The 19407-nt window shown below is 38.3% G+C and overlaps 1 protein-coding gene across 2 annotated transcripts in view; it reads right to left on the bottom strand.

Moving 5' to 3' along the window:
• The window catches only part of LOC127423119 (3'-5' RNA helicase YTHDC2), a 76859-nt gene that overhangs the window by 55878 nt on the left and 1574 nt on the right, over positions 1-19407 (bottom strand). For both annotated transcript variants that reach the window (XM_051667202.1, XM_051667193.1), the window contains exons 2-11: positions 18846-19008; positions 18665-18755; positions 15795-15994; positions 9469-9662; positions 5238-5404; positions 5041-5143; positions 4795-4951; positions 4577-4684; positions 4249-4397; positions 228-363 (exon numbers count right to left, since the gene is read on the bottom strand). In XM_051667202.1, the coding sequence (XP_051523162.1) occupies positions 228-363; positions 4249-4397; positions 4577-4684; positions 4795-4951; positions 5041-5143; positions 5238-5404; positions 9469-9662; positions 15795-15994; positions 18665-18755; positions 18846-19008 (1468 nt within the window). The remainder of the gene's footprint in view (positions 1-227; positions 364-4248; positions 4398-4576; positions 4685-4794; positions 4952-5040; positions 5144-5237; positions 5405-9468; positions 9663-15794; positions 15995-18664; positions 18756-18845; positions 19009-19407) is intronic.

Here is a 19407-nt window from a genome sequence, read left to right as displayed (position 1 = left end):
ACTCACCATGTGCCCCACCGAGAGCGAGAACCACATTATAGCGACCACGAGGAGGTTACCCCATGTGACTCTACCCTCCCTAGCAACCGGGCCAATTTGGTTGCTTAGGAGACCTGGCTGGAGTCACTCAGCACACCCTGGATTCGAACTTGCGACTCCAGGGGTGGTAGTCAGTGTCAATACTCGCTGAGATAAACCAGACCCCCTCTAGAATAATAGTTCAGTACCACTGATGCTCTCGTTCAGGATCAGGTTGAAGAGCTGTATGAAGGCGTCGGCATCGTAGTTCAGGAAAATGTTGGAGATGCAGGTGTCCATTTCCCTGAGCAGCCAGGGCTCTAGTGTAGAGACATCCTTCTCACTCTAAACACACACAGCAGAAAAGCTTTCAAATGTTTGTAATACACTTCAGAGTGAGACATGGAGTTTACAACCCTTTCTACTACTGTAAAGTGACATATTGCCAAGTGAAACAGGATATTCGATGCTAAAAATGTAAGGGGGGGGGAGGGAGACTTAATTTCATCCATCAGTATTTGATTGGATAGTAGAGAGTGGGTGTGTCATCATCAGCCTTGCCCCTGCGCCATGTTGCACTTCCGTCTTACCGGACTATTCGGATAAATTATAATTTACGTGTGCAGTGCCAGCGCTCAGTGCAAAACAAGTCGTTCTCTGCAAGCGCTTTTCATGTGGAGTTAAAACGGCGTGAATCGTGTGAATGTGGCTTCACGATTGCTGTTCAAAAATAGCAAATTAAGACTTTTTAAAAGACCTGCAGAAACACTATTGACCTGTTTCAGTGATGTCACTTTTTCTTCGCTGCCGCCATATTTGTGACCATCAGTGGGAGGAAGCAGTGACAGTGAATGGAAAAACACCCGGGAAACGATTTCAAGAAAAACATCAAAAACTGCTTTTGATCCATGCAAATTCCCAGGAAGTGTATACAAGTCTGAGGTCAGCACAAACATTGCCAAATATAACTTCTGCGGAGATATAAATATATTTTATCCACGATTTACCTCTGTCCGCGGGCAAGTCTGACGTGTGACCAGCGAGTGCACACGCCTACCAGTACATCACCGTAAACATCTCTCATTTAGAAGTTACAAATGTTTCTGTGTTGTTTTTTGGTCTGATTTGGTCAAAATATTACGAAATGTCTGTGAGGATCCCATCTGTGTGAATGTAAGAGCTGCTTTTAATTCATAAAAAACACACAAAGCAACCGAGGCATATTAGTGTATCTGAGTAATATGTTTACATTGTATGTAGTCTGGTAGTGTGAATAAAGTCTGTGCTTCATAATGTTATGATGTGGTGTTTATTGACTAACACTGATATATACACATTAAACATATACTATATATTGACATTATAGTGCTTTTTTATGTATTACAATTATGACATACCTTTATAAAGTCAGGGTGTTATGAATTTAACACCGTCCTATGTGCATTTTCAGTTTAATTGTATCCGACTCTATTTATAAATATCATTGACACGTTTACATATAACTGACATGTCTGTAAAAATGAGCATAAACCAACAAGTGTTTATCCCAGCTCTCCCACTTCATCGCTGCTAACTTTTTTACTTTATTTAATAAAGAACATATTGGCTCTGGTGAGTAAACCAAAAGATTTAGGCTACGACCTCATTAATCCCGATAAACTTAAAACGATGCACTCAGTCCACACTGCCGTTTTCAACCGTTTTCCAAAAGTTTCTCGTCCACACTGAAACATATGAAAACGCTTAAATCCCCTTACTGAGCATGCAAAAAAAGCGCCATTCCATGTACGGTCTGAAATGCAATTGTCCTCATATTCCGTCGTCGAACTTCTGACGGTATAGGGAATTGTGGCCACAAACATGGCAACATACAGTGATGTCGCATCAAACAGGTCAATACAACAGTAGCCTTAGGCCACATCCACACTAATCTGTTTTCATTTGAAAACACAATTTTTAGTTTCCGAACGTCATCGCTTTCCAAAGTAATAGACAGCGTTATCGGTGGAGCAGGGCTCCAGACTAAAAAAAAATTACTTTGGAGCCATTGGCTCCTAAACTGAAACATTTAGGAGCCAAATGGCTGTTTTAGTTGCCAAATTACACATGTTCTCGATTTAGATTGTTGTTCAGAAACAAGATTAAGAAGACAGCTGATAACCCATTAATCAGGGGTTTCATATAGTTGAGTGCATTCGTTTTCACACCCTTTTCAGAAATTATCCAAATATCGGAGATAAAATATACATTTTTTATTTAGTACTGCCCTTCAGTATCTACATAACAGATAATTACATAAAGTATAGTCTGCATAAAGTAGTGTGTTGCCTTCTTAAGCATCAATGAATATTTGCCCCAATTGTCCTTAGTGTAAGATCATAAATATAATTTTTAAATCGTAGTCTTTCTTTACCGTGACCGAATGGAACAGACACGGAGACTACAAGAGTGCACATTTAATAAAAACCCCGATGCAGTTTATTGGGCTACTCCAATACCAACCAAAAATAAAAAACAAGATTTGGTACATAATGCAGGACATTTAATAATAAAAAAGCCCAAATTACACCTGGGACTCTTATTTTGAAATGTTTGCATTCCCAGTTGTGAACAACTCACTGACGGCTGATTCGCTGAGAAAGTGACTCTGATTCAAACTGCTAACCTGAGCTCCTGAGTTATTTTCGGGTGATTCATTACAAAGACCCGGATCAAAAGTGCCATTAGTTCACGGATCGGACATCCTGGCACGTGCTATGTTTGTTGTTGCGTGCAGCGAGCTCATCTCAATAGAAATTGTGAAAAGTGGCATGAGACACACTGGTGCGCACTCTAAAGATGTATTCAATAACTCACAAGATGATATCTGATGAAACCGCTGATTCATTTTAGTCAGTCTGGAGCCCTGCGGAGCAAAACACTGTTCTAGTGTGGATGAGAGGCATAAACATAGTGAAATCTACTATTTGACTACTGGTTAACATTAACTTTAACCAAAAGCCAGTGTGACATCAGTCAGAAAGGAAAGTGGTTTAAGAGGCAGAACAAGTTTGATGAGAATAATGAGCACTGATGAATCGGCCACAATAAGACCAGGGACATGAATGAAGAAACAACTAATAAGAAGTGTATTAAGAAAGCACATTTTAATTTCACCAATACTCTGATTACTGCAATAATCCGAGTATAAGGAATAATTAGATTAAGATGTTTACATGATTTGGGCAAACCGCTTCAATCCCGTTCACATGCTACTTGCCATTGCTCTGATTATTGCTGAGAAATGTTTTAATGCTTTTTTTAATAAAATAATACTACAAAAAACATCTTGTTGCAAATATGTCTCTTTAAATACAGTTTGGCATAAGGGAAATTAGTCAGTGGGTCTTTTTGAACGGTTTATTAAAAGAACCGGTTCATAAGAGTCATTTGACTACACTGTCTCATTCGATTCACTAAAAAGAACCAGTTCGTGGGGGGTCTGGGTAGCTCAGCGAGTATTGATGCTGTCTATCACCCCTGGAGTCTGAGTGACTCCAGCCAGGTCTCCTAAGCAACCAAATTGGCCCGGTTGCTAGGGAGGGTAGAGTCACATGGGGTAACCTCCTCGTGGTCGCTATAATGTGGTTCTCGCTCTCGGTGGGGTGCGTGGTGAGTTGTACATAGATGCCACGGAGAATAGCGTAAAGCCTCCACACGTGCTACGTCTCCGCGGTAACGCGCTCAACAAGCCACGTGATAAGATGCGCGGATTGACGGTCTCAGACGCAGAGGCAACAAAGTCATTAGTTTATCAGATTACACTGGTCGCTCTGTCTGTTTTGATTCACTAAAGAGAATCAGTTCATAAGAGTCACTTGTATGTGAATCGGAATACACGCGCTAGATGTTGTTGTGTTTCGCCCGCGAGCACAAACCCGTTTGAACGTACTTGCCATTTTTTTTTTTGCAGAATACCGTCTTTTTATCTCCCCAACATTCAATTCAGACTACAAACGGGGAAATGCGATTGAAGCATTTACATGCCAGTAGAAAGCGATTAAAATAGGAGTACTCCACATATCTTACTGCGATTATCATTACTCTGATTATAAGCATAATCGCAGTATTCTGTTTACATGAGAAACAGTTTAATCGCAGTATTGCCTTAATCGCATTATGAGGGTGCATGTTAACATTGCCAATGACCAGTAAAGGTCTCTAGGTAGCTGTTTAATCGTGTAAAAGTACCAGCTGGCTGAAGACACTGTCCCCTCCGTCATCCAGCAGGTCACTGTCCTGTAGGACACACGAGGACGTCTTGTCTCTCCGAGACTCGGGCTGCAGGAAGGTCTGACGGGCGTCACACCACGCTGTCAGATTCGTCTGCTGTCTCTCCTCTGAAACAAACAATGAGACGATTAAACATGACAGAGATATTGCTGCAACACAATTATTATTTGATTTTTACGTCTAGGATGTTTTGTGCGGTTGCCAAGGTGTTGCAACGCGTTTACTTGTGTTTTGAGTGGTTTTAGTGCATTAATATGAGGTTGCTTCATATTCACTTAATATTAACCTTTCTGTGCCTCCTTCTTGTATTTAATCATATCTTTATTTGTGTAGCTAGTTGTCCGCAGGATATCTTCCAGGAAGAGCTGCTTGACGTCAAATGGACAGCCTTTGACTTCAAATACAACACAACAATCGCTTTAAAACACAACAAATCAAAGTACAGATACACACATTTGTATGTTATGTTCATATATAAAACACTTTTCTCATGTGCTCTCTTACTGTAAATAACAGGACAGGCTCCAAAGTATCTGTTGAACAGATTGACATCTAATGCTGCACTGGAGAGAATGAGCTTCAGTGAGGGCATCTTGTGGAGAACGTCCTTCATCTTAGTGAGTAAGAAATCGGTCAGACCGTCTCGCTCGTGTACCTCGTCCTACAGGAGACAACCAAATGAACTTATGAAATCTATATGAGCTCACCAAGGCAACTCTCTGTCCATGATACAGAGAAATACTCGCTCACCACAATGACGTGTGTAACAGTGGAGAGCGCGTCGTCTCCAGCCATCAGTGTTCTCAGCAGAACTCCACTCGTGCAGAACGTCAGTAAAGTTTTAGGAGAAACTCTGAAGACGAGCAGGTAAATAATATCAGTAACTCATCTTTGCAGTTATTTCAATGTCTTATGGAAATGATTCAGTGAACGTGCACATTCTGTACCTGCTCTCCAGGCGGATCTGATAGCCGATGGTCTGTCCGATCTTCTCGCCGCGTTCAGCCGCCACACGCTCCGCAACAGCGATGGTCGCCAGTCTCCTGGGCTGAGTGCAGAAGATCCGACACGGAATTCCATTCTGGCTACAATCATCCAGGAGAAACTGTGGGATCTGGACATGAACACAGATCTGGTGTCAGTATATAATGTTCAAATCTCTCATTAAACCATGAAATTCACTGAAAAGAGTGAAAGAGGAGATAATTCAATAATGGAATTTATGGAATGTTTATTTTTTATTTATTCTCTAACTAAGTTTCCATCCAACGATTTTTTGCAAAAAAAGTTTTAGCGCATCAAAATAAAGCTGATGGAAACGCTAAATTTCCAAGGTGAAATTAATATTTTCCGTTTAACTCTAGCGCATAAACTCTATGTCGATACATCAAATGTTGTGAAAAGCTGGTTTGGAAACACTTTTTATCGAGAAAATTGGCATTAACGCAAAAGTGTCATATGACAGAATTTATCCCAATCATTAGCCTGTGTTAATCATAACGATAAGGTATATATACATCCTTGAAAGCCAATTTATTATACGTGATTATGGATTGATCTGAACGGCATAAAGATCCGATCTGCAAACATGACACTTCCAGGAGTGCCAACACAAATATCTCGTATCATGCACCGGTCATTGACAAGTGCAAGGAGAACAAATGAAAAAATAATATATAATTGCCTTTTCTTTACACAAACTTAAATTAGCCGTACCCTGTTCTGTAGATGAATAAAGTCCTCTGAATGACATTCTCAGAATGTTCTAGACGTTTATCAAGAATAAAGTATCAGAACTATTTGTTCAGTGCGGACTTCACTTTCAGAAAACGAGCTTTTGAACATTTTAAAATGTTTCAATATTTTAAATCTAACCCTCTTTACCTCGGATCGCATTTGCTGAGCTTCTTCAGAAAATGTACATTGCATTATGACGCTAACATTAATTTGAGATGATAATTAAGTTCAGTTGGTCGTTAAAAGTTGCTGGAGAAATATGCGGGACATAATGCAGCTGTGATGCTTTAGATGATTGTTTAAAATATCCTCTTGAATATCAGGAATGTATCATATATGTAAACACTGATATTACACCGCATCAATGTTTCTTTAATATCTGTGCACACAGCAGATACACATGGATGGATGCTCCTTATACTAAGACTGAAAGTTTCCTCCACTACTTGGTGCAGGTTACCAGCTTGAACAGGGTCATGACGATTCACTTTCGGGTTGTAACCGGTGGCAACCTGCGATAGACGCAACATCAGGACCAATATTATAGTCCTATCAGAAGGGCAACTGTTCCCTTACGATTGCAATTCCTCGTCTTCTGATTGCTTTTATTTGTGAAATTAAAATGACAGTAAGTCTAATTTCAATGAACTGTCTCAATACTCTCCCCATTTGACCAAAACATCAGAGGAAAAACATTAGGGACATCTGGGAGGCGAAAGGTACACAATTAGCGATAAACACACATTTCTGTATAGAAACGGCTTAAGGGCAGATTTTTTTTGCACCAAACCAAAACTTATGCAACAAAGTGTTTTTTAAGCATGACCTCATCACGCACACCATTTTTATCGATAAAAGGTCATTTGAATGGAAACAAGCAGCAGACGGCAAATTTTGTTTTACGCATTTTCACTTTGTCAATAACAAAATAGTGCAAAAAGTGGATGGAAACTAGGCTAATGAGATTGTCAGAGGTGATAAAAATTAGAAATCTTTTAAAAATCTAGTTTAAAATATATGTGAAATGTTCACAGAACTTTAATCTTTGTGTCCAATTTGGTTTCATATATATATATATATATCATTTATAGCATAATATATATATATATATATATATATATAAAATGAATGCAAGAATTTGTAACCATCAAGAAAAGGTAAATACTTTCCTTGCACCTTGAATACATGAGTGTACACAACCTAATCATTCATTTCAAGTTTTCAAACATATTTTTGAAGGTGAAAAATATGTTACAAACATGCATTTTTAATTTATTCATGGTTACTCAATTTGACCTGAACAAAATGTGCCTGTCCAAAAAAGTCAAAATATCTGATATTTTTTTAAACCTAACATACAGTTATAAGGGGCTAAAGATTAGCAACCTACGTGTTGGTTACACCACCTGACTTTGATTTGGTGAATGTTTTGGCTCATCGGTGTAAAAGATTCTCATGCCAACATTTCTTATTTGCATGTCAAATGAACAGATTCATACATCTTTTGCTCAATTTAAGTTCAACAAATATCAACATTACGCTTCCTTTGATCACTAAACACTAAATTAGACAAGCCATTAATGAGATGTAGTATGCTGCATGAGAAAGACAAGAGACACCTATTTCCTCGGCTGATTCTGGAATTCCGAAAGAAAGACAAAATTATTGATTTGATGTGTACATCTACTGTATATGGTTTAGTTTACAAATTCACATCTACTGTTCATGTTAACGTGACCCACATACACGTGTGCGGGACTTCCCTGCATTATGAGCGTGGAACTGGCGGGTATGATTAAAATTGTGCGCAATACCCGCACGTGTGCTTTCAGCATGAGAACAGAGCTGCGCCAACATGATCACATGGAAGTCGGCATGTTGTGACCGAGAGTTACGGTACCTTAGGATCAGCCACATTGTGCTGACTCACTGAAAAGTGATGTCTCCCATCAGACACTTTTGCATCGGCTCCAGCATGTTTACCTTCCCATGTGACGAGACTGGAAGCACGTCACTTCAGCAGCATGGGAGACCCGGGTTCAGATCACGCATTGAAACCAGCAAGTAATCGTTTTCGCATAATCAGTGATGAGCACTATTCTGAGGTGGCATTTTTCCCTCTAATATAAAAGTTTTCTTCCACTGATGGTTAGGTTTAGGTTTGGGTTGGGGGCTCAGTTTATAAAATATGCATTCCTCTTCACTGTAATACAGCCTATACATCTGAAAACAACTCGCTTCACAACTTGCTTTTGGCGCCCCTCTGTGGACATTTCAACCAGAAAAAAGGAGCTCACACGTGCCCATACGCTCAACCACACTTACCGCTTTGACCACTGGGGGCAGTGTTTCCATTTTGGTAAGCACAGACTGATTTCAGCTAAAGAAAAGTCAAACTACTGTTTCCGATTTCACTTCAAGTTCAGTCTGGCTGTGCACACAGTACGTGCATCGAGCGGTGCATGCAGACATATTAATTAAATTGCAGCCCTTGCATTTCAATAATCGCACTGAGTCATATGGCGATTTTTGTTTTATTTCGATTAACTGTTCAGCCCTAGTTTCAGCACTTTTATGGACCTAAGTCTATTTTCACAGACTTTCCATTCACTGGATGTATGACCCCGTCTCCACCTGGTATTAAGATGCGTTTCGGGCGATCCGATCACATGTGGTCAGTGTTAAATACAGGCCTAAATGGAGTCTAAAGCGTTTTGTGATTGGATCACAAAAACCACATACGAATGTGGTCAAAAACGCAAGTGACCATCTCATTTGATGTGTAAACGGTAATCCGTCCTGTATGCGTCCCGGCAGATGCTGAAGCTCCACCCCTCACCTGTCAATCAACTGCTGCGCTAAGAGTTTAAACTTTGCCGGTTACGAGCGGCTTTAAAAGGAAAAATTTAAAAAAGCATATACATACTCAATTACGAGAGCTTCACGGATCTTCAGTGTGTCTGATATCAGCACAGATGAGATGCACGAACACCTGAAGCTCCTTTAATACAGGTAATATACTAAAATAACAGATGATTCTGCTCGAAATGTTGCGTTTGTGCTTTGATTACATTTCAGCCGCATCTGGGAGAAACAGCGCCATTTTTTCCATCTTTTCTGACTTTGTTGCACTTTAACACACTGACAGAGTTATTGATATATGTCGTCATGAAACAGAGACCCTCCCCTCCAAATCCGAACACAAGTGGTCACAGGAGACGCATTTAAGTGACCAGGTGTAAACAGCGAAGTGTCTCACCTGACCACATGTGATCGGATCACCTGAGACTCATCGTAATACCAGGTGGAAACGGGGTCTATGTTTCTTAAAATTAAGTACTCTCAAGGAGCGTGGGAACCCTGGAGGAAATAATCAACAATTATGATAGTCACAATCACACAGCCCTAACTAAGAGAGCGTTTCAACTGTGTTGTTCTCACCTGTGTGGTTTTGCCTGACCCCGTCTCACCCAAAACCAGCACCACCTGGTTCTCCTTGATGGTTTGTATGATTTCTTCCTGGAGTTCATAAACAGGCAGTGCTCTCCGAAAACTGTCCAGTTCAGACAGGCCTCTCCTATGAGGAACCTGAGAAATACCATGACTCAGACGTCCGCTGGTCCTGTTTTTACTGTCTGGAGGAGTGAAAGTTAATGCAGAGTTTTTAACATCAAATTTTAGACTTTTTAAGGCCTTTTTAGACCTGAACAAATAAAATGACTACCGTGTGTTCATACCAGAACAAAACCACATAATTTCAAAATAAATAATTTATTACATATTCTTTACACATTTAACAAGGCCTTAACACTAATTATCAGCAAAACAGGGTATCTGTCACAATACTTGTTTAAAATATGTTTTCCACACACACATCACATTATATTCATTGAATTTAAATTAAATGATAATTAAGACTTTTGTTATATAATTTAAGATATTTAACCCTTTAAACTCGGCTGGGCCTGCAAGAAAAAATTCTCTTCAAAATATTACCAACTACATTCTTGATCTGTATTGTAATAATATGTTACAATAATATTGTAAAATATGTATCGTTTGAAAGTTAAGAACCTCTACTTTCCAATGCATGTAGACATTATGACCAAAACTGAACAAGTGCATTGAAATTTGCAGACAAATCAGAAGTGTTCTGTTTTAATAATTTATAACAAAAATTGTACTGTACATATTATTGCAAACTGATCAAATAGTCATGTGTCATATGTTGCTGGAAACCTCTCAAAGAGTAGAATACAACCAGCCTATTTGTTTTACTCACATACAAAAATTTGGTGAGTAATAGCTAAGTATATGTCTTTGACAATTATGTTGGTGTTGCTTGTATGCCGCGTTTGCGCTTATAACTTCGCAAAAAATAAACAGAACATAATATATCCCATACCATTACTTAGAGGAGGTGATTATCTTTCAAACGAGTCCACACACAAGATAATCAGATGTATAGATCATTAGATAATCCACATGAAGCACAATGTTACATATGACCACCAGGAGATGGCGCCAAATACATGACACAGACTCGATGACTCAAATGACACAGAATGAAACTCATTCTGTGAAATCTCATTACTAAAATCATGTCTGCATGCTATGCAAACCTTTAGTCATTGTTGTGTTTGCATGTGTAATTAGTTCTTATGTACAATTATTTAGGGATGCACCGATCCGATACCTGAATCGATATCGGATCCGATACTGAAGTTTTTAAATGGATCCGGTATCGGTCCGACGAGCCCGATCCAAATCCGATACTGTGTGTTAGTCATGTTCGTTACTGTCAAGCTGTACTGTTTAAGCCAAAAATGACATAAAAGAACCATAAAAACACCATTAAAGCAGTTCATATGACTCGTGCATTTTATTCAAAGCCACACATAGCTCTGTGAATCACAAAAGACTGTGTTTAATAAGTAAATATATAGTATGCGCAGCGCCAGCGTGTTAGTGAATGCTTCTGCTCAGTTGACACAAACTCACGCACAGGCTGGTGATGCACTCGCGGCTATTTTTATCCTTCGCGCTACTCAAGAACAGCATCTCGCATGTAGATGCTCAATAGTTCGGTTCCCTTATAATATGCATTTAGAACGGCACCGGAGGTGCATTTTACCAGAATTTGAATAAGAAGCGAATTAAACTACTGTGAACTTGCCTACAAACAGACACATACAGGACTTCCTGGAGAGTTTAGAATGTCAAAATAAAAGCGTGAGGGTTTAAAAAGTGCACGATTTAAATATATTACTGTTGCAATTAAAATTAAAAGTGAATAATAATAATATTAATAACAATTTATTATTATTATTGTCATCATTAGTATTTGTTTACAATTTATAACAATATTTAAGCTGAATGGATTCCAAAAAATAACTGTGTGAATGAAAAGTGGACTGATGTCTTACAACTAAATTGAACAGAAAAAAAGAGATCTGAATCCTTTAAAGTCCAGATGCAAGTTGAAACATTTTTGGAAGAATAAATAAATAAATAAATAAAAATAAAACACTGGTTTCTTTTCTACTGAAGACATGAAGACTGGAATTACTGTTAATTTTGCTGCTACATTATCCAATAATAAAGTGTTTCTTAATAAGCTATACATTTATATTGAAATAATGTGTAGTTAGAGGTTTGTGTTTCTTTATATATTTAAGAGTACTCACAATTAGTTCCACATAATAATGTAAAGATATTCGAAACTGATTATGCAAAAAAACAACACTGGTATCGGCCGATACTGAGATTTCCGATATCAGAATCGGAAGAGAAAAAGTGGTATCGGTGCATCCCTACAAATATTATGATACTCTATGATAAATTGTTTTTGTAATGTTATAACTTTTGATTGCCTTTGTCGTATCAACACATAATTATTCTCAGATACAGTTGACATGATTGGGAACAAAACAAAAGCAGTTTTTCAGAGCTAGCCTTATTTACACTCAGATATATATAATATAAAATAAGAAAAATCAGTAAATTTTTGGCTCAATTTTATTTGTGATTTTTCAGCAGTTTCTTAGGAGTCTCAGAATTTATCATAATAAGACATTCAGATGGAGCAAAAGATCATGTTGTTGTTATCCAAAACATATCATGTATTTCAACTATGATTCAAAAACTCCTGATGCATTTCCTATTGAAACAAGAAGTTGGCACGAGACAACATACTGAAGAACTTATACATTGAAGAACCATGTTTTGCTGCTTGCTACTGCTAGTCAGAAGCAGATGGGATTGGGGGAAGGACATTCTCATTCTACAGAGCATTTTATTGGACACAAATCTGGATACTCCCCTGAGTTAAAGATGATGTCATTAATATTTTTAGTCTGTTTACCCAGAAGTTAAGGCTTTGCAAACTCAACTTTTGATTTTAAGCGGTCTTAAATGAATAGTTCCCCCCAAAAAGGGAATTCTGTTGTCATTTAGTCACCCGCAAAAGGTTTGGAACATAAGGGTGAGTAAATGATGTCAGAATTTTCAATTCTGGATGAACCATCCCTTTATCTAAGCAACTTTCAGTACTCTTATTGCAGGGACAATCTTTCTGAAGTAACGCAAGGCTAAGTGCCTTGTTCAAGGGCAAATCGTACCTTGCAGGATTCAAACCTATGGGCGTTGGTTTACTGATTAATCGGTGCCAATAGTTGCTTTTTGGAACTATCGGTTATTGGCATCTCCCAATTTGGAATGCCCAATTCCCAATGTGCTTTTAAGTTCTCGTGGAAGTGTAGCTGGATTTGCCTCAATCTGGGTGGCGGAGGACGAATCTCAGTTGCCTCCGTGTCTGAGACCGTCAATCTGCGCATCTTATCACGTGGCTTGTTGAGCGCGTTACCACAGAGACATAGCGCATGTGGAGGCTTCACGCCATCCACACTCAACTCACCACGCGCTCCACCGAGTGCATGAACCACATTATAGCGACCATGAGGAGGTTACCCCATGTGACTCTACCCTCCCTAGCAACCGGGCCAATTTGGTTGCTTAGGAGACCTGGCTGGAGTCACTCAGCACACACTGGTGATAGCCAGTGTCTTTACCACTGAGCTACCCAGGCCCCCAAGACGGCATAACTGATAGTTCTAGAAAGCAACTATCAGCATCGATTAATCAGTAAAACTGATATATTGGTCTAATTAATCAGTAAAACTGATATATTGGTCTAATTAATCAGTAAAACCAATACATCAGTCTACCTCATATATATATATATATATATATATATATATACACATATACACATATACACACACACACACACAGTGTTTCCCACAGGATTTTGTGAGACCTAAGGGGGGTGGACCTTCAACCCTCTAGGGGGGTCCGGGGGCAAGACATTTTTGTACATTTTAAAGTTAAATACTTCCATCTGGTGCACTTTGAGAGCAAAATTAAGAGGCTAGTGTTGTGCTCTTGTAAACAATTTTGTGCTCTTAAAGCTGCAGTAGGCAACTTTGAAATAAATCGAATTGTGAGAAACAGCGCCCCCAGTTCTTCCCCATATACATGATGCTCTTCACCCCCAGCCAGGGTTTAATTGACAGCTGTTCACAAACAGAGCCAAGGCCTGCCTTGCCAAAAGAGATTGGCTAAAATTAGCTGGATTGACACTAGCCGACCCACAATTTTCACTCAGAGCTAGAGTCTGTGGTGCTAACTAATCTCTCACAGGGTACAAACTAGGGATGTCAGTTTCAGCTTTTTATGTTTTAACGTTACCTCAGACTGCTAACGATAGCAAGCTAGTGAAGCTGTAACAGTGTAACGTTATGCCAATTAACCTAGTAACGCTAATGTTAATTTATCTTAATCATCATGATTAGGGTGATCATATTCTGGTTTTCCAAAACGAGGACACCCTTTTTTTTTTCGCCTGGGGGTGGGGTTGAATAATAGGGTTCAAAACAGTGGTACTATGAATGCAAACTTTAATACTGTGAAAAAGACACTCTATTAGCATAACATAAATATATATAAATAAATACACATTTCCAACATTCTTCTGAATGTCCATGTACTCAAATAAAATATTTGATGCCATGAGTGTACCTTCATTTACTATTACTATTATTTTGAATGGCCATGGAAAATGAAGCAATGTGATAATTTTACCTGCTCGCAAAAAGTAGTCCGTTATTTTACCTGATGAAGTTTCACCTTTTGCTGACACTTTATGCTTGGCAGAGCTAATGTGTGCTTCTAAATCACTTGCATCTTTATTAGCAACTGACACATAAGTGCCAGCTTTACATGTCATACATTCTGCTTCCCACGGATCTTGACCTGGACGAAAGCATGGGGATTTTTGTGCAAATCTTCTGTAAATTTGCACTTTCGTTTGGGCATTGTTTCCACTCAGCTGTCCTTTACTGCAACTGTTTGATGTCGAACACAACAGCACTTTGCACATTCGCGGAGAGATTGACAGGCAGGAATTTGGCCAATAGTTGCTGCAAGCCTCTTATAATCGACCAATTGGTGTGCGAGAAGACGGGACTTACAAAGAAGGGTAAAAGCAATGCAAATATTCACGCACACACACAATGAAGTATTAGACAAGATGCACATCATAAAGCAACTAAAGCCGAATCCCGGACATTATCGCAAATTTTGAAATCCCAGCCGGACGCTATCTTAAGGTCCGTAAAAGAGGACGTATGGTCACCCTAATCATGATTCTAACTTCAGCAGTAATATTATCTGTTTGCTCTTGTACACTGATGATTGTGTGTGGAGTAGTGTATAAATGCAGTGGATATATTTAATGTTAGTTAACGTTACTCACCTCAAAGATTTGTCGTCCTCCTCAACCAAATAACGTTAGACGGATCCAGGAATACTCCAGTGCATATATCTGCGAGTGTGTTTGAGCGCGTGAGTTTACAGCAGCGGGTGAGGAGCCGACTGGCGCACGAGAGAGAGCGCAAAACACAACCTTTTATTTTATGTTATTATGAGACTGAGAAGTGCAAAAATATTTTAGACGAGAAGTGTAAAAATGTTTTCGTTCATTATGAGACTGTGGCGGGCCGCCTGAGTCTAGTCAATTAATGGGAAACACTGTGTGTGTATATATATATATATATATATATATATATATATATATATATATATATATATATATATATACACACACATAAAAACTGTATGAAACCTTATATAATTGATAATAATACACATGGAGTTGAATAAAGATAAAGAAAGATTCCTCATCAATAAACTTCATCTGATGAAACATATACATATAAACTCTTCATCTGGTGAATATATAGGCTGTAAAAAGTGTAATTTGGTAAATTCTTGCATAATGAGCATTGTAAGTTAGCCATGTCTCTTTCATTTTAAAATAACAGCCACCAGTGCATGTTACACTTGTTTTAAGCTGAAAGTCCCCTGTAGTGCACCAAATGTGAATTTGTGAGATTTTGTTTTCACAATAAACAGATTTTGGGATTTTATTATTTTTGGACTCTTGTAGCCTCAATGTCTGTGACCTTCATATTGAGACAAGACTAAGATTTCTTTTTTAATCATTCTATATATTGATTTTTAAAAAAACTATCGGCCGATTAATCGGTTATCGGCCTTTGCCACCACTTAGTTATCGGTATCGGCAAAATCCACTATCGGTCGACCTCTAGTATATACAACACCACTCCTCATTACATCACAGCTGGAACTCATCCGTTTATTTGTTCGATTTTCATAATGCAGTAAAGCCACAGACAGAAACTCACCGCCAGCCTCTGGAGAAGTGAAGACGGCTCTCTCTGTGCGCGGCAGCAGATCAGTGCGCTCTTTACTGGTGATGGGGAACCTCTGCAGAAGGTTTCGCACCATGTGTTTGGAGTTGTGAGAGAGGCTACAGGTCATGACAGACCGTGATGTCTCTGAGCCGTCCTTCTTCTTTACGGTTAGATATCGACCGGAGCCTTTCCTGCAACAACAGTTTACAAGCAGTTGCTAAAAGCTGTTCCACAAACCTGTATAAATGGTTGCAACAAGACCCCATCACAATTGGACCGTTTAAACAGACCGTGATGATGCGTAAATCTAGCAAACTTTTAATATTTGCGATTTTGAAATTATTAAGTGTAAAACTGCTACTGTTGTAATATATTTCCCTAGAATAGGTTTTTAAAAATGAGTTACCACAGCTGCGATGAGGTTTGTAATTCAGCTGTTGAGGGAGTGATGGTAAATTTGTCCTCTTTCTCTCTTCTGACTGCTGTAATCTAGCACTCTGTATTTTTTTTCCCTTGAAAAAACAAAGCTGTGAAAGCGTAAGAGTGGATTTTTTCTTTTGCTGTTGGAGCAAACGAGTAAGCAAAAATTATATTTGATGTGGTCACCACTCACCGCTATACAAGTTTACCTGTTATCTTTACTTTGGCGTTTCAAACTCAGGTATGTGAAAAGGGTCCATTGGACTGGACAAATAGTTTTCGTGTTGCATCTATAAGGGCCCATTTGAGCCACACAATTATCATTTGATAAAACGATAAATCATGTGGATGACTGGATACTGTACAAGGATATATGAGCCAGGGTTATTATCGTTAACGAAAACTAAAATTAATAATAAAAATAAAACAATTCATTAACTAAAAATAAAATAAAAAAAAACATATTTATGATATATTTATTTATATTTATTATTTTCATATTTTTAGTTTTCATTAGCAATTAACTCATCTGCCGCTTTGAACGGTCAGATCTAGCACCACAACAATAGGTGTTCGGCTCCACGCCTACTCTGTGTCTTTGCAATTGTTGTTTTGTTTTCTCCCTGTTTGTTTTCTATTGCCATGTTATTTAAAGGAATATTCCGGGTTCAGTACATGTTAAGCTCAATCAACAGCAATTGTGGCACAATGTTGATTACCACAAAAAATTTAGACTTGTTCCTCCTTTTCTTTAAAAAACAAAACAAACATCTGTGTTCCAGTGAGACATTTGCAATAGAAGTCAATGGGGACAATTTTTAGAGGGTTTAAATGCAGAAATGTGAAGCTTATAATTGTATAAAAACACATTCTTCTGTTAAAACTTGTGTATTATTAGAGCTGTAAAGCTGTTTAAATTGTCCAAAATATAGCAAGTAATAGCTAAGTATATATCTTTGACAATTATGTTGGTGTTGCTTATATGACACATTTTGACTCATAACTTCACGAAATATAAACGGAACATAAAATATCACATACCATTACTTAGAGGAGGTGATTATCTTTCAAACGAGTCCACACACAAGATAATCAGATGCATAGATCATTAGATAATCCACATGAAGCACAATGTTACATATGACTACCAGGAGATGGCGCCAAATACATGACACAGACTCAATGATGACTCAAATGACACAGAATGAAACTCATTCTGTGAAATCTCATTACTAAAATCATGTCTGCATGCTATGCAAACCTTTAGTCATTGTTGTAATTATGTTGTAATGTGTAATTAGTTCTTATGTACAATTATTTAGGGATGCACCGATCCGATACCTGAATCGGTATCGGCTCCGATACTGACGTTTTTAAATGGATCCGGTATCGGTCCAACGAGCCCGATCCTAATCCGATACTGTGTGTTAGTCATGTTTGTTACTGTCAAGCTCCAAAAATGACATAAAAGAACCATAAAAACACCATTAAAGCAGTTCATATGACTCGTCCACCAGGAGATGGCGCCAAATACATGACACAGACTCAATGATGACTCAAATGGCACAGAATGAAACTCATTCTGTGAAATCTCATTACTAAAATCATGTCTGCATGCTATGCAAACCTTTAGTCATTGTTGTGTTTGTACGTGTAATTAGTTCTTATGTACAATTATTATGTTTTATTTGTTTGAAGAGGCTTTTGGACACATAGAGATGTTTTTGGACACTATTATAAATTATTTTTGTAATGTTATAACTTTTGATTGCTTTGTTGTATCAACACGAAATTTTAGTTGACATGATTGGGAACAAAACAAAATCAGTTTTTCAGAGCCAACTTATTTACACCCAGAGATATATAATGTCAAATCAGAATAATAATAATAATAAAAAAAGTACATTTTAGGTTCTGAAAGACTTTATCATTATGTATATCATTTAAAATATTTTAAAGTTTTCTTTACAATGATACCAAACACTTGACCCTCCTTGTTTTTTTTGGTCGAGTTATAAGCCTTTAATTTTAGGTATGCCATTGAAAAATGAAGTCTTTTACCTTCAGAGCTTAAAGGGTTATAGTCTACAAATTGTCCCCATTGACTTCCATTGTAAGTGCTTCTCTGTAATCCAGATGTGCTTTTTTTTTTTTTTAAAGAAAAGGAAGGACGAGTCTAAATTAATTTTTGTGGTAATCAACATTCCACAAATGCTGTCGATTGAGCTGAACATGTATCGAACCCGGAATATTCCTTTAAGGGTGGATGTTGCGGGGCTATTGGCCCGATGGCGGGAATGTAGATCGAATTTGGTCTGCTGACTCGAGGTCCGAGGATATTGGCCCCAGTTTACCAGTTGAAAGCACTCGCCCTATAGTGGAATCGTGGCTATTAAAGTCAGTTCTGCATCTGCATTATGCATGCAAAGTCTTCAACTCACCCTCGACTTTTTGAGATGTACCCCAGAGATTGAGCAAGACGATGTATGAACGCTCTCTCAGAACTGGTCAATGAAGAAGGAAAATCCAACTCTGCAAGACAAAACATGAGCTCCTTAAAATAATGGAAATGAGAAATCAAATCATAGGAGGATAAAAGAGCTTGTTTTAAGTCACTCAAACCTTTCTCATCACTGTATTGGAATCTCTCCAGTGAGATATTTACAGCGATTTTCACCTCTTCATCAATGCGGATGTCTTTGAGTCCTTTAGCTTTGAGGGCGCCCGACTTTTTAGACGCATTCATGTTTGATTTCTGAGTGCCGCTGGCCCGTGACATTTCAGCCTGTATGAAGGAATATAAAGTCAAAGCAAGGTTTATTATTATGTATAAATATATATGTATATATAAATATATATATCAAGTGTTTCCAGCAGCCACAGTGCAAAACATACAGTATAATATCTTTTCATTACATTCCTCAGACAAACAGACACATTAGATAGACAGACAGACAGACAGATAGATAGAAAGAGACAGACAGACAGACAGAAAGAGAGAGAGATCGACAAACAGACAGGTAGAGAGAGAGAGATAGATAGACAGACACACAGGTAGAAAGAGACAGACAGATAGACAGACAGATTGATAGACATACAGACAGGTAGAGAGACAGATAGACAGACAGACAGAGAGACAGATCATAAGACAGACAGACAGGTAGAAAGAGAATCAGATAGCTGG

The sequence above is a fragment of the Myxocyprinus asiaticus genome, chromosome 3 (assembly GCF_019703515.2).
Source record: "Myxocyprinus asiaticus isolate MX2 ecotype Aquarium Trade chromosome 3, UBuf_Myxa_2, whole genome shotgun sequence".
Lineage (NCBI taxonomy): Eukaryota > Metazoa > Chordata > Actinopteri > Cypriniformes > Catostomidae > Myxocyprinus > Myxocyprinus asiaticus.
Note: the sequence above shows the minus strand (reverse complement) of the source record. Positions and strands in the feature narration are given on the sequence as shown.